Source organism: Bubalus kerabau, chromosome 6 (assembly GCF_029407905.1).
Source record: "Bubalus kerabau isolate K-KA32 ecotype Philippines breed swamp buffalo chromosome 6, PCC_UOA_SB_1v2, whole genome shotgun sequence".
Lineage (NCBI taxonomy): Eukaryota > Metazoa > Chordata > Mammalia > Artiodactyla > Bovidae > Bubalus > Bubalus kerabau.
In genome coordinates this window covers 14,807,586-14,822,201 of record NC_073629.1, presented here as the reverse complement: position 1 = coordinate 14,822,201, position 14,616 = coordinate 14,807,586, and the positions used below count along the sequence as shown (strand labels likewise).

At 56.5% G+C, this 14,616-nt stretch overlaps 1 protein-coding gene across 1 annotated transcript; it reads left to right on the top strand.

Annotated features, from left to right (window-relative positions):
- The first annotated feature begins 231 nt into the window (after nt 1-231).
- Nucleotides 232-14,141, top strand: BCAN (brevican). The gene is made up of 13 exons (XM_055586795.1): nt 232-484; nt 1,175-1,549; nt 1,834-2,008; nt 2,285-2,412; nt 3,139-3,432; nt 5,520-5,753; nt 6,312-6,959; nt 10,385-10,492; nt 11,158-11,436; nt 11,917-11,999; nt 12,362-12,506; nt 13,100-13,290; nt 13,617-14,141. The coding sequence occupies exons 1-13, from the start codon at nt 304-306 to the stop codon at nt 13,722-13,724; spliced, it is 2,949 nt and encodes a 982-aa protein (XP_055442770.1). The 5' UTR covers nt 232-303; the 3' UTR covers nt 13,725-14,141.
- The last annotated feature ends 475 nt before the right edge of the window (nt 14,142-14,616 follow it).

Below are 14,616 nucleotides of genomic sequence, written 5' to 3'. Positions count from 1 at the left end.
AGCACTTGAGCTCTTACTGTATGCAGGGTTTATTTGTTTCTGTTGTTTTTCTTTTTTGATGGAATGCACTCTCAAAGCACATAGCCTCATCACAACCTGTGAGGTGGTAGTAATGGTTCTCCTTTACAAGTAAGAAAATAAAGGCTTAATGAGAGAATAAAGAACTTGCCTGAAGTCACATGGTGAGCTGACAGCACCCAGGTCTTGGTTCTGAATAAGAATCCCCTGGGGGGAGACAGGGATCAGAAGGAGTGTTAATAAATAGTGAGGTGGGGACAGTGGGCTCCTGGAGTCAGGATATGTATGATCCATGTGGATCCGGTAGGGAGTCAGAAGTCCATCCTGAGGTCTAATCCCATCTTTCCTCCTCCAGTCCCTCCCTCATCCTGCAGCATGGCCCCACTGTTCCTGCCCCTCCTGGCAACCCTGGTTCTGGCCTGGATCCCTGTGGCCTTGGCTGATGCTCTGGAAGGAGACAGCTCAGGTAAGTAACCCCACTCAGGGTCACCGTTTGTCTCCTACATCTCCCCTGTGGTAGGAAGGAGCCTCTTGTCCAGCCCTAAGCAACCTCTGTCAGCCTCGAGGGACCAGGAATTGGGAGCACTGTGGGGGAGGGCCTATGCAGGGACACTTGAAAATCAGGGATGATTTGTGGGCCCTTGATAGGGTGATGGAATTTGGGGAGTAGGGCTGGGGTGGGGCACTAGGTACAAGGCTGTCGGTCTCTAGGGTGGAGGATGGGGGACCCTCCGGGATTATGAATGGGGCTGCGAGGCTGAACAGGGATGGAACTGGAAGAAATCCAGAAAGGGGCTCTGAAGGGAACAGACTAGGGAAATTTTGAGAAGAGGGTTGCAGGACCCAGGGGTGAGGCTTGAGGACCCAGAGTGGGGCCCAGGAATCCTAGGGTGGTATTGGGAGGCTCTGGGGGCAAAACTAGCTGAGAGACTTTGTGGACGGGTCTGTCGACCCTGAGGGGTGGGCGTGAGGGACCTACAGGTGAGTTTGCAGGACTCAGCGGCCGGAGCCCTGAGTTCCTGGTGGGGGGGCGGGGGGCGGGGTTACGAAAACCCGAGGGCGGGGCGTCGGGATCCTGGGGCGGGGCTTAGAAACCCCGGGGTGGGGCGCGGCAGATCTACAATGCGAAGTTGCAGCCGGCTCCGCCCGTCCACAGAGGACAGGGCCTTCCGCGTGCGCATCGCGGGCGACGCGCCGCTGCAGGGCGTGCTGGGCGGCGCCCTCACCATCCCATGCCACGTTCACTACCTGCGGCCGTCGCCGAGCCGCCGGGCCGCGCAGGGCTCCCCGCGGGTTAAGTGGACCTTCCTGTCCGGCGGCCGGGAGGCCGAGGTGCTAGTGGCGCGGGGCCTACGCGTCAAGGTGAGCGAGGCCTACCGGTTCCGCGTGGCACTGCCTGCCTACCCGGCGTCACTCACCGACGTCTCCCTGGTGCTGAGCGAGCTGCGGCCCAACGACTCAGGCATTTACCGCTGCGAGGTCCAGCACGGCATCGACGACAGCAGCGACGCGGTGGAGGTCAAGGTCAAAGGTGAGAGGTCGGAGATGGAGAGGGTTCCCGGAGAGGGGGAGGGGAGCCCACTGTGTGGGGCGGAAGCAGACGCCTAGAAGACGCAGACCGAACTGGAAAAGGAGTTTACCTCCTTTCTTTCTTCAGGCGGAGGAAAATTCTACCCACAGTCTAAATTAAGTCCCTCATGCTGTAGAGTGAGCACAATCTGGACTTTACCCTTTGTCTACAGGGGAGTGACAAGGAGAGTAAGGGGAAGTCAGTGTGCTGGGTGATCCCGCCTCAGGGTTCTCTCTGCCCCTCAGGGGTCGTCTTTCTCTACCGGGAAGGCTCTGCCCGCTACGCTTTCTCCTTCGCTGGGGCCCAGGAGGCCTGTGCCCGCATCGGAGCCCGAATCGCCACTCCGGAGCAGCTCTATGCCGCCTACCTCGGGGGCTATGAACAGTGTGACGCTGGCTGGCTGTCCGACCAGACCGTGAGGTGGGCTGGGGCTGTTGACCACGAATTTCTAGTTGTTTCTGAGGGGGCTATGGCTTCTGGTTCTACCAGGGGCTGCCGGCTGCCACAGGCGGGCCATATAGGGCTCCCTGCCTGTGGGAGATGAAGTTGATCTGCGGCGGGCGGGTTAGGACCGTGTGCTGGCGGGGATGCATTTCTGCAGAGCTGAGAAGACACTTGGCTGCACTGAAAGCAATGTGGTTCGGGGGGGTCACCACAGGACGGCTCCTGGTGAAGGCATTTGTACCTCCGCTCCAGGTATCCCATCCAGACGCCACGAGAGGCCTGTTATGGAGACATGGATGGCTTTCCTGGGGTCCGGAACTACGGAGTGGTCGACCCGGATGACCTCTATGATGTTTACTGTTATGCTGAAGAACTAAATGGTGATTGGGGGTGGGAGGTTCCCAGGGGAAGAGACCCCTCTCCAGGGCTGCCCTTAGGTCCTCCTGGGCCTCTGCTGGACCTTACCATACTGTGTTTAAGTGTGCAGCCAGGAGTAAGGGAAACAGTGTCCCTCTCTCCAAACACGGTCATAGAGACAAGTCCAAACACTGTCATAGAGACAGGTTCACGGCCAAAGCCTCCAGACAGGTGGCTGAGATAGGAGACTGAGTGACTCTGCTGCCACCTGCTGTACATCTCTTTGGTGGATATCCAGTGTTAGTGGCTCAGTCGTGTCCGACTCTGCAACCCCATGCACCACTGGGCTCCTCTGTCCATGGGATTCTCCAAGCAAGAATACTGGAGTGGGTAGCCATTCCCTTCTCCAGGGGATCTTCCTGATCCAGGGATCAAACCCAAGTCTCCCGCATTGCAGGCTGATTCTTTACCATCGGACCCACCAGAAGGTTCCATACATCCCTTTACGTTTTAGCATCTTTGAGCCTCAGTTTCCTTCCTTGCAGAATGAGGAAGTTGGGCCAGGTTCCTTTGAGCAGTATTATCCATCCTAAGGTTCTATCAAGACTTCGATCCTGTGAAGTAGGGCGATGGGCTCCATGTCACAGATGAGGAAACTGAGGCCCAGAGGAGCTAGCCCAGAGTCCCTGTGGGAGCCCCGGGTGGAAGGAGCTGCCTTCCTGGTAACCCAGCCTCTTTTTCCTCCCCAGGAGAGCTGTTCCTGGGTGCCCCTCCAGACAAGCTGACCTTGGAGGAGGCACGGACATACTGCCAGGAGCGGGGTGCTAAGATTGCAACCACCGGCCAGCTGTATGCAGCCTGGGATGGTGGCCTGGACCGCTGCAGCCCTGGCTGGCTGGCTGATGGCAGTGTGCGCTACCCCATCGTCACCCCCAGCCAGCGCTGTGGTGGGGGCCTCCCTGGTGTCAAGACTCTCTTCCTCTTCCCCAACCAGACTGGCTTCCCCAACAAGCACAGCCGCTTCAACGTCTATTGCTTCCGAGGTGAGCCCACTCCCTTGCAGAGGCTGAGACCAATCTCAGGCAGGCAGAGTCGAGCCCTCCAGTTCCAGCCCGGCCCTGACCAGTTTCTCCTGGGTCTTTGCCATTTGCCTCCTGGTGCTGCGGGTGGTGCCCTCTGACTTGGTCTGTGTGGCCTTAAGGAGGGCTCACCTCTCTGCATTGCCTAAACTGCCCCCACATCAGTAATTCTTGCCCTGTTCTTTCTGTTGCAACATCACCTCTCCCCTATTGGGCTGCCAATCATGTCTCCATCTCTGGTCGGCTCATGAACAGAGCAGAGATGACCAACATTCTCTGAATCCAAGGAATGATCCACTTCAGTTAACCAAATATCCTCCAGAGCCCTCAGCAGGGTTTCCAGAGCCTTCAGCTTAAGCTTGAAGCTATCAACTCTTTAACACCAAATACTGATGGACAGATGTAATCCCCTACCCCTCACAGGGAGCAGATCCTTAAGGACAGTTGGGTGTAGAGACAGCTTCCTGCCCACATCTTATATTGAGAGCTAGAGGAGAGGCACAGGGCCCAGGCCAAGGGTGACTGACAGTCAGGGAGGCATTGCCATAGAGTATCTGAGTCCTTGCCCCAGCTGGGAGCCTTCAGTAGTACTGGTACTTTAGTTGTACTAATACTGGTATTTCTGCTGGAGGCAGAAATGGTGGTAGAAGAAACAGTCTTTACCCTCAGGGAGCCCCTAGTCTGAAGGAGGAAGATACAACTGCTGCCATGGGAGCCCCGAGTCTGACTGAAGACAAGATGTCTCACTCCCAGCATGAGGAAAGACTGGGAGAAAAGCTTTACTTCCACTGGGACTGATCTCCAGACAGCTTTGGCCTGAGGCTGGGCGGAGTAGGGAAGTCAAGTCCACAGGAAGACAGGTCCATCCGAATAGGCTTACTGGAACATGGATAATGGTGACGATAATTATAATAACAGTAGCTAGCACTTCTAACACTGATTATAATTATATGCCAAGCACTATTCTGGGACGAAATGGAAAGAGGAACTGAATCAGGAGACGGAGCTAGGGACGAGGATGACCTAGTGGGGAGCAGGTGGGGACAGAAGCAGCCTAAGGCACAGGTTTGCTTGTCGGTAAGCTGCTGCTGCTGCTGAGTCGCGTCAGTCGTGTCTGACTCTGTGCGACCCCACAGACGGCAGCCCAACAGGCTCCTCTGTCCATGGGATTCTCCAGGCAAGAGTACTGGAGTGGGCTGCCATTGCCTTCTCCGTCTGGTATGAGCAGGTGACAAAGGCAGGCAGGACATGCTGTCCTGTCCTGTCTGGCTGAGCAAGGACAGCCCCCAGGGCTTTTCTTAGCCCAATTCCATCTTCCCTTCATTGGTTTTCTGCTCTTGGTTCCCTTCCCCAGGGACAAGTCAATTCATTCTAAAAATCTGGTTATTTGAAGAGAGCAGGTCCTGAAATGATAGGTCTGCTCATCCTTTGCCCTTTTGCCCCAACACTGAGATCGTCTGGTGGTGATGGTGGAATGTCCTTCCTGTTCTCTGTCCTTCAGCTCTCCTGTGGTGATGGCAGCCTGTCCCCATCCATTTCTAAAGTCTTGGAATGACTGGGATCCCTCACATCTTGCCCCAAACCCAGGGTCCCACAGTGCTGAGGCCATTCTGTTCATCCTTCTGTCTCCAAGGGATGACTTCTCTCCTGAGCCTTTCTTTACCAGTCTGTCTAAAGTAGTACTTCCCATCTCCTTACTCTGCTGAATTGTTCTTTAGATGGTAAAGTTATAATGTATGTTTATTTGCTCATCTGTATCTAGAATATAATAATAGGGGCAGGAATCATGCTATTTGGCTCTGCACTCTGTCCTCAGTGCCCGGGAGATTGCTTGGCATGGTACATAGTGGATACTTGATTAATGCTTGAGGAATGAGTGATGAAGTCCTGGGGTGCTCCCTGGGCCCCATGAGTGCTCCACAGAGAGGATGAGAGAGAATTAAGAGAATTCCATGATCTCTGAGTCTAACCCAGAGCCCTCACGTGCAGGCATGGGCCGTGGGGGAGAGCCACCTCTCTAACCTCCCACTGGCACTTTCCTTCTGCCACAGACTCTGCCCAGCCTTCTGCCATCCCTGAGGCAGCCAGCCCAGCCTCTGACCTGGCCTCTGATGCACTGGAAGCCATTGTCACAGTGACTGAGACCCTGGAGGAACTGAAGCTGCCCCAGGAAGCTGTGGAAAGCGAGTCCCGAGGAGCCATCTACTCCATTCCCATTATAGAGGATGGAGGTGGTGGAAGCTCCACTCCAGAAGACCCAGCAGAGGCCCCTAGAACCCTCCTAGGTAACTCAAATCTCTCATCCTGGGGGTGTCTTTGCCTGGAAGAAGTTAGAGGCAGAAGGGGCCGGCCTGGGCTGAGGCCGGGGTTGTCCCCACCGTGGCTCTGCCCTCTCAACAGCACAGTGGTGCAAGGCACCGCCCTTGTCCCTCTCCCAACCTTTGCCTTTCCAGCAGAGCCCACTCCCAAATAGCTAGGTCTGGAGATGCTTGGACTAAGGAGCTGCCCTTTGGGAAGGCAGGATCTCCTTTCTTTGGTCCCTCCTCCCCATCACCTATCCAAAATAAATAGAATTTTAACAGACTGGGAGAGGGAGATGCAACCACCAGGTTTTCCTGGACTAATGACACCTCACAGAGCCTTCTCAAGTGTTGCCTTAATATTACAACTCTGGTTGAAATTCTTCTGGTTCAGAGCAAAGACAGTTCCTCCCCAGGGCAGCCTCTTACCTCTCCCCCAGGGCTCACCCTCCCCAGCCCCACTTCTCTCCCAGCTTCCCCTTCCTTCTTCCTGTCCTCTGGCGGGTGCTGTCCCTGGTGCTGAATCATCTGTGCTTTGCCTAGAATTCGAAACCCAATCCATTGTGCCTCCACTGGGGTCCTCAGAAGAGGAAGGCAAGGTGTTGGAGCAAGAAGAGAAATACAGGGGTGAAGAAGAGAAAGAAGAGGAAGAAGAAGAGGAGGAGGTGGAGGATGAGGCCCTGTGGGCCTGGCCCAGTGAGCTCAGCAGCCTGGACCTAGAGGCCCCTCTCCCCACTGAGCCGGTTCCAGAGGAGTCACTCACCCAGGCATCCCCTCCAGTGAGGGCTGCCCTCCAGCCTGGTGCATCACCATCACCCTATGATGAGCCAGAGGCTCCCAGGCCTCCAAGGGTCCTTGGACCACCCACCAAGACCCTGCCCACTCCTAGGGAGGGGAACCTGGCATCCCCACCACCTTCCACTCCAGTTGGGGCAAGAGAGATAGAGGAGGAGACTGGGGGTCCTGAGCTCTTTGGGGCCCCTCGAGGAGAGAGTGAGGAGACAGGAAGCTCCGAGGATGCCCCTTCCCTGCTTCCAGCCACACGGGCCCCTGGGGATACCAGGGATCTGGAGACCCCCTCTGAAGAGAATTCCAGAAGAACTGTCCCACCAGGGACTTCAGTGCATGCCCAGCCGGTGCTGCCCACTGACAGTGCCAGCCGTGGTGGAGTGGCCGTGGCCCCCTCATCAGGTAACTTTGCCCAAGGCTCAGCCTCCCTTCTTCTCCTCCTCCTCTTCCTCCCCCTGCAGCTCTGGATCACCTGACCCATAGTCCTTTAACCCACCATTGCCCCTTTGCCTTCATTCTCCTACCCCCCTCCACCTGCAGGCTTCCAATCCTGGATGCCCCACTTTGTGACTACCATCCCAGCTCTCTGACTTCTCACCCTATAACCCCCAACTCCGTGACTCCCACCCTGTGACCTCTCCCTGTTTCTGAAATCCTCACTGTGACCCCCAGCCCCACCACCAACCACCTGGAACTTTTTCCTAGCCTCAGTTCTCTACCTGTGACTCACATCTCATTGGCCCCACAGAGCACCCTCAGGCCTTGCTCAGTGGGTGCCCTCGCAGCCTTTTGCATTCTTCAAGGCCCAGGCCCATCCCCTGCTGCCTCCTCCCCATCCTGTATGCCTCCCCCCTTCAGCTGCCTCCCACTGGTATCAGGGAAGCCTGGAGTCCCGTTCCCACCCCTCAACCTTTGGGGTCCAGGAGAGCCCTTATCCCCACAGAGCCTTAAGCAACTACTTCTATGAAGTACTTTTTTCAACTGTTTCATGGAAACAAGCCTTGGAAATAAATCTCTATTAAACTGCTTTATAACCAGAACTCTGGCACCCTCTGTCTCCACCCCCAGCTGTTTGCCCCTTTCATCCCATGGATTTGTGTGCTGGGTAGCTCTTTGGTGCTTCTTGTGGTTCCATCTCTGTCTCTCTCTCTCTCTCTCCCTGGGTCTTTGTGTGTCTTTGTGCCTCTTCCTTTTCCATCTTCAGCCTGCACCCTTTCCCGTCCTACTGGTCTAACAGCCCCTTGCTGTTTCTTCATGCTCTCCTCAGGCTTGTCTCTGCCTTCCTTCCTGTCTCCTGACATCTACACATTACCCCAGAGAAGTCTGTCTGTCAGTCTGTGGGCGTGCTGTGAGTTGCATTCCCTCACTTCTGACAGGGAGAAACCTCTGCAGCCCAGAGTGTGTGCGTGTGTGTGTGTGTGTGTGTGTGTGTGTGCGCATGTGCGCACATGTGTGTGTATATGCCCCTTTGTATTCACTTCTGATCCAGCCTCTTGGCTCCCATCTAGAGCCGCACACACAGGGTCCTGACAGAGAGAGCCCATCCTAGTGTGGAGGCCGTTCCCTGGCATCCAGGTGCCCCAAGAGCCTGTTCCCCTCCCACAAACATCCACGGGGGTTAGAATCTCACTTTCATGCCCATGATCTCTCCCTCCTCCACTAACTCCTGTGCTAATGACTACCCTCACCCGCTATTTTACCCTCTCTGAACCCAAAGGATCTCAAAGTTGCTAATGCTGGAGAAGACACAGATCAGCTGGGGAAGATGGAAAGTGTGGAGGGAGGGGGAATGGGGAGTTAGGTTTTGGGGTCTGAGAGCAAGAAGCCCTACCTATTCAGTGAAGGCTGAATTTCCACATGGAGATGTCTGGAGAAGGCTGGGATCCTCCTAGTCCCAGGACCACTCTTCTAGATGGTCCAGGGTGGGCTCAGGGTCTCTGCATCACACCTGGGCTCATGCATTTTGACTACTGGCTCCCTGCCCAGCTGGCCTTGGAGTTCAGTGCTGCACTGGGCGGGAAGGGGCTTTGGTGGGAGAGGAGCACCATTGGAAGTATCTGTGGTGTCTTAGTTACCCCACCTAGGGGATGAGTGAGTGGTCCTCCAGCCAGCTATTGCAGCAGGAAGGCAGGGAGAACTTTCTGAGTGTGTATAATAGTTGATCCAAAAGGAGTGGGGGGATGGGAATACCAGAAAGTCTTAAGAAGTTCCTTCACCACCAACACAGCCTCCCCTCCTGGTCAGGTTCTGCCACTCACAGCCAGGGAGAGGGAACTTTGGCTTGGGTGGGACTCCACAGACCAAGTTTGAGAGTCTTTGTCCGCCAGGATTGGAGGGTTGGGCAGAGAGGACCACAGGGGGAGCAGAAAAGTATGAGGAAAGGAAAGGGAGTTCAGGACTCCTACCTTCTGTAGGACCTGGTGCTTAAGGAGTTAAGTAAAACACCTCCCCTCCTTGCTTTGCCCTGGGAGGCAGCAACACCAGATTGGAAGAAACTGTTGGCAGAAGGGGTGATGACAGGGGGAGTGGTGCTGGAACAGCTGATTCATTTTACCCAGAACAGCTAGGTCATCCCAGAAAAATTCTTTGAACCAACTCCAGCTCCTCCTCCCCTCACCTCTGCTCTGATCCCCACCAGGCAGTGGGATCTCGGGCCAGAGTGAAGCATTGTGGGCCCTGGCCTTGGCCACTAAGAGTCGATGGCATGGTCTGAAGGTCCCGCCCCAAGCTGGGCTGAGAACCCTGACCTGTCCTGTCAGTCTGTGAGCTCATCATCTCCCGGTCCTCTGGAACAGAAAGCAGTCGAATTTGTCAGCCCCTTCAGCACCCAGGCCCAGTGTAGGGGCAGCCACCCAGCATCCTGAGAGAGAGTGCAGAAAAGGAGGCAGATGGCCTAGCCAGCTGGAGCTGGACCTAGATAACAGATTGCAGGCCTTCAGGGTAGTGTGTTAGTCCAAGAAGACTGCCTGGAGGAGAGGGAACCAGAAGGAAGGAATTGAAAGGGTTTCTAGGCCGGGGGAACCTTCAGGAGGCCCCAGGTGAAGGGGGAAAGGGAAGCCTGGTGAGGGGGGAGAATCTGAAGAGATAAGAAGGAGAGGCAAAGAGGTTAGATGATGTTGAGAAGTTGAGCACTGTGGAGACAGTGCTGCAAGACAGGGGGAGCTACTGGGCTCCATTCCTGGGATGGGTTGGGGGCAGTGGGGAAGGAGAGGGCATAGAGTGAGGGAAGTACATTGGATCTTCCCCCAGCAGCTTCTGGGCCTGACTCTGCCCAATGGACAGCAGGGGGAGCCGGGTTAGCTCCCTCCCGGACCACCCCAGTATCAGATCTCAGAAGCAGTAAAGGGCAGGTCACAACTCACTGTTCCTATGGTGACTCTCTTCTCCTTCAGTTCCACCCAGCCTATCTAGACTACCCAGAATCATGCTAAGACCTGGCGCAATGACAGGGGCTGGGGAACTAAACCCTAGACCTAGAGAAGCAAAGTGACCATCTCAATGTCACCCAGCAGAGCCAGAAGCTAGGTAAGAGTCCAGGGTGCATGACTAACAGCCCGATAGCTTTCCCCTTGGTGGAGTTATACCCTGAGAGCTTTCCTGGACACATCCCCTTGGTCCCGTTAGAACCCACACTGGCAGGCATGACGATGACCAGCATAGGACTGAGCCAGTGCTGAAACAGTGAGGAGAGGAGAAACCCAGAACTCAGGCTTCAGGGAGAACACTGAGGACGCTGTGACAGCCCCCAGGACAAGGGAGTCAGGGCTGGAGGGCTGGCTGCAGAGCTGTGCTCCCCTGCCCCCCCACCTCACTTCTCTCCCCCTCAGGTGACTGTGTCCCCAGCCCCTGCCACAATGGCGGGACGTGCTTGGAGGAGGAGGAGGGGGTCCGCTGCCTGTGTTTGCCTGGCTATGGGGGGGACCTGTGCGATGTTGGTGAGTGTGTTGAGGGGCTGTGGTTGGGGGAGCTCTGAAGCCTAGGCCCTGCCACAGTGCAGTGGTTCTGGGGGAGGGGGGCGGAGGGGGAAGGGGACACTTCCCCTTTGGACCTGTCATTAATGAACCTCCATTTGTTGTCCTTGCTCTTGGACACACCGCGTGCCTGGCGGGATCTCGGTTTGCTACCAGGGATGAACTCAGGCCTCCTGCAGTGGAAACGCAGATAATGAATTACCATTTTAGACAAATCACATAACTTCTCTGAGGCCTACCCTCCATTTCCTTATCTGTTAAGTGGAACCAAAAACGACTTTCTCGGGGAGTCTGTGAGCCTGGAATTTGGCAGGCACACTCAGTACTTGTCAGTCTCCATTCTGGGAGGAGAGGAAAGTTCGGCTTTTCTTGCGGATGGCGGAGACCCAGGTCGGGACTCCAGCCTTCACCCTGGTCTCTCGCTGCAGAGAAGAAAGGCATCAGGGCCGCCCTGCACGAGGCCCCTCCAGCTCCTAAGCGGGCGCTCGCTCTTGGGCGCCGCCCTCCTGCCCTCAGGCCCGCCCCTCGGTCTGCGGCGGTGGGAGGAGCCCAGTCTCCCTGTCTGGGGACCCAGCCTCTCAGAGTTCTGGGGTCCTCCCCCCTAAGCTGCCTGCCCTTCTGTGTCCCAGGCCTCCACTTCTGCAGCCCCGGTTGGGACGCCTTCCAGGGCGCCTGCTACAAGCACTTTTCTACCCGAAGGAGCTGGGAGGAGGCGGAGAACAAGTGCCGGATGTACGGCGCGCACCTGGCCAGCATCAGCACGCCGGAGGAACAGGACTTCATCAACAGTGGGCTGGGGACAGGGAGGGAGGCGACCCTCGCCACCTGTTCTCTCATCCACACATTCACTCACTCATCAGTCAGTCAGTTAAAGAGTGTGTTATTAACTCCCTTATACATTCATTCAGGTACTCACTACTTGGTTTACCTCATCCATTCATACACTTTTCCTTCCTGTCTCCCTCCTTCCCACTCCACACGTGGGCAGTGGGGCTTCTGGTAGGGGAGGGCTGAGAAATACGCAGAAAACACACCTGCATAAGCCTGGTGGTTCCTTGGGGGCTCGTTTATAATCGCTCCCCACTTCCCTGGCTCTCCTGCCTCCATCTACTCTCCCCGACTCTGGCGCTGTTGAAAGTTTTTACTTTTTCCAGAGTTTCCCTTTTCTAGCCCTAGTGATATTTTCCCTCTTCCTTCACCCCTACGCCCCTGTCTTCCTTCCTGCCGTGTGCAGAGGTTGGAGGGAGAAATGATACCGGGAAGCGTGGATTTGGGGCTGCAGGGGCTTGGCCCGCGAGCGCCCACAGACCGCTCAGTGACGGGGAGTGGCCGCCCTCTGCTGGCAGCAAAGCTCACTGCACACTTTCGTCTCTGCGGTTGTTCCCCAGATCGATACCGGGAGTACCAGTGGATCGGGCTCAACGACAGGACCATCGAAGGGGATTTCCTGTGGTCAGATGGCGTCCCCCTGGTGAGAGGTTCCGACCGCCCCTCACGTGCTCTAGGTCGTTTCTTCGAAGCACTTCTACCCTCCACCCCCAGTGACCCCCATCTCTCCGTCTCCTTTTCCTGGCCCTGTGCCTTTCCCTCTTCCTGGCCCTTCTTCCTTGTGTCCCCTTCTCTTTTCTTCTCATCTGGTTCCCATTACCCCTACCCCCAAATCCCCTGACATTTTTTCCCTTTGGGGTCCCCTACTCCCCACCCCTCTAGCCTTCCCTCTCTTGGTGCCCCTCCTCGACCCCCTTCTCCTCAAGCCCTCCAGGTCCATTCCTCCCCGTGCTCCTGGTGCTGGAGCTCCTCACTACCTCCTGCATCCTCCCCCGGCCCTCCCAGCTCTATGAGAACTGGAACCCTGGGCAGCCAGACAGCTACTTCCTGTCCGGAGAGAACTGCGTGGTTATGGTGTGGCACGATCAGGGACAATGGAGTGATGTTCCCTGCAACTACCACCTGTCCTACACCTGCAAGATGGGGCTGGGTGAGGGCAGGCAAGGGGGAGGAGAGGTGGGGGCCAGGGAATCCTGGAACTGATGTGTGTGCAGGAGGAGAGTGCAAAACTACACTGAGGAATCGGAAGTGTGCCCCAGGCTGTGAGCACGGGCGGGATAACGAATTAGACGGGCTCACTAGGAACCCCTGCTCTTTTAAACGGTTCTATTCTTGTATTTGGTTTTGGCCGCGCTGGGTCTTCGCTGTGCGGGCCGCGCTCCAGTTGCGGTGAGGGGGCTGCGCTCTACTGGCAGAGCAGGAGCACTGTGGTGGCTTCTCTGGTCGCGAAGCACAGGCTCTTGGCGCCCGGCTTCCGTACTTGCGGCTCCTGGGTTCTGGAGCACAGGCTCAGTAGTTGTGGCGAACTTAGTTGCTCCGCAGCGTTTGGGACCTTCCCGGATGAGGGATGGAGCCCATGTCTCCCGCCCGGGCAGGCGGTTCGCTGCCCCTGAGCCCGCAGGGAAGCCCTTCCACCGCCCCCTCTCTGTATGCCAGCTCGTGGCCTACTCCTCTCCTCCTCCATCCCAGCTCTGGGGACGGCTCGAGCCGGGCTCCCAGTTCCTGACTGTGTTCTCCCTGCAGTGTCCTGTGGGCCCCCACCAGAGCTGCCCCTGGCTCAAGTGTTTGGCCGCCCACGGCTGCGCTATGAAGTCGACACAGTGCTTCGTTACCGGTGCCGGGAGGGGCTGACCCAGCGCAACCTACCACTGATCCGCTGCCAGGAGAATGGTCGCTGGGGGCCCCCCCAGATCTCCTGTGTGCCCCGCAGGCCTGTGAGTGCCAGGAGGAGAAAGGTGGGAGACACTAGCCCATATTGCCTTGGGCTCCAGCCCTAGCTCTGCCCATCGCTGGCTAGGTAAACTTGGAATCATCACTACCACTCTCTGGGGCACAGAGGAGGTGGGCTGAATGCTCTTGGGGTCCCCTTCAGCGCTGCTGTCTGAGAATATGCAGCCACAGTCTGGGCTCTTAAGGGCTGAGCCAGGGAGAGTGTTTTGATGAGATCAGAGGTCAAGGAGCAAGAACAGGAGAGGGCAGACTCTGAGAAGAGAAAAGACAAGGAGCCCAAGGGTGGAGGGTGAGTGTGTGTCTTTCCCAGGCTCGAGCTCTGCACCCAATAGAGGCCCACGAAGGACGTCAGAGGAGGCTCGTGGGGCACTGGAAGGCACGGCTGAACCCCTCTCCCAATCCCGCTCCAGGTCCCTAAGGGGCAAGGCCCCCGGCACTGCCCTCTGCCACCAAGCCTCTGTAGACCCATGCTCTCCACCACGGGGAGTGACAGCATGAGAGGGGTGCAGCTGCAGTCCACATGGTAGTGCCCGGAGGGGCTTCTGGGAAATACTGGGTTGGCCAAAAATTCGTTTGGCTTTTTCTGTAACATCAATATCTGGGTGTCTCCAGTCCTGCCTTAGGCCCTCTCCCTCCTATTCTGGGCCTCAGGTTTTTCCCTCAGGGCCTTGAGTAGGTCTCTAAGTGCCTCAACTGCCCTCTCCTTGCCAGCCATCCTGTCCCCTCCATTCCCCTGGAGGCCCCTGTGCCCACTCATTCTGTTTCCCAAGAGAATGGGTTTGCAGGATGGGGTACCTGTAAAACAAGCAGAAAATAAAGCTGCATTTGAGCCGAAGCAAGTCTGATGCCTGTGTGTGTGTGTGTGTGTGAGTGTGTGTGAAAGAGAGAGAAAAAAGTGGAGTTGGGCCGGGCCTTACAGGATATAGACCTTCTGTATTTGTTAGTTTCTGAAGGTCAGTGAAGTCAAGATGTCAGTGGATATGAGTTCATGGCACAGAATAGTCCAGTGTTTATGGAATGAATGAAACACAGGGTTTGGGAAACAGCGTAAGGATATTTGGAAGAAGCTGGAGTGCCCAGTGTCCAGTAAAGCAGACTGGAGTTCAGTCTGGGGAGAAAGGGGCTGAGGGTTCAGAGAGGAAGAGAGGTGGGTGCCTGGTGTCCCCGTTCTGAGGTTCTAGAGGGGAGTTCTCGCAAGGGGAGTGAGCGTGAAGGGAACGAAGGGGGCTACACTTCAAGCAGGCCTATTCCAGCAGGAGGAGAGATGCAGGAACAAGGAAACAAGCACAGAGAAGAGATTCCCCAGCCCT

Excerpts from the sequence above, each read along its gene's own strand:
- BCAN (XM_055586795.1), top strand. The coding sequence starts at position 304 with ATGATCCATGTGGATCCGGTAGGGAGTCAGAAGTCCATCCTGAGGTCT. Across the intron at positions 5,754-6,311 it reads GGCCCCTAGAACCCTCCTAG|AATTCGAAACCCAATCCATT; the intron begins GTAACTCAAATC and ends TGCTTTGCCTAG. Across the intron at positions 12,000-12,361 it reads GGTCAGATGGCGTCCCCCTG|CTCTATGAGAACTGGAACCC; the intron begins GTGAGAGGTTCC and ends CGGCCCTCCCAG.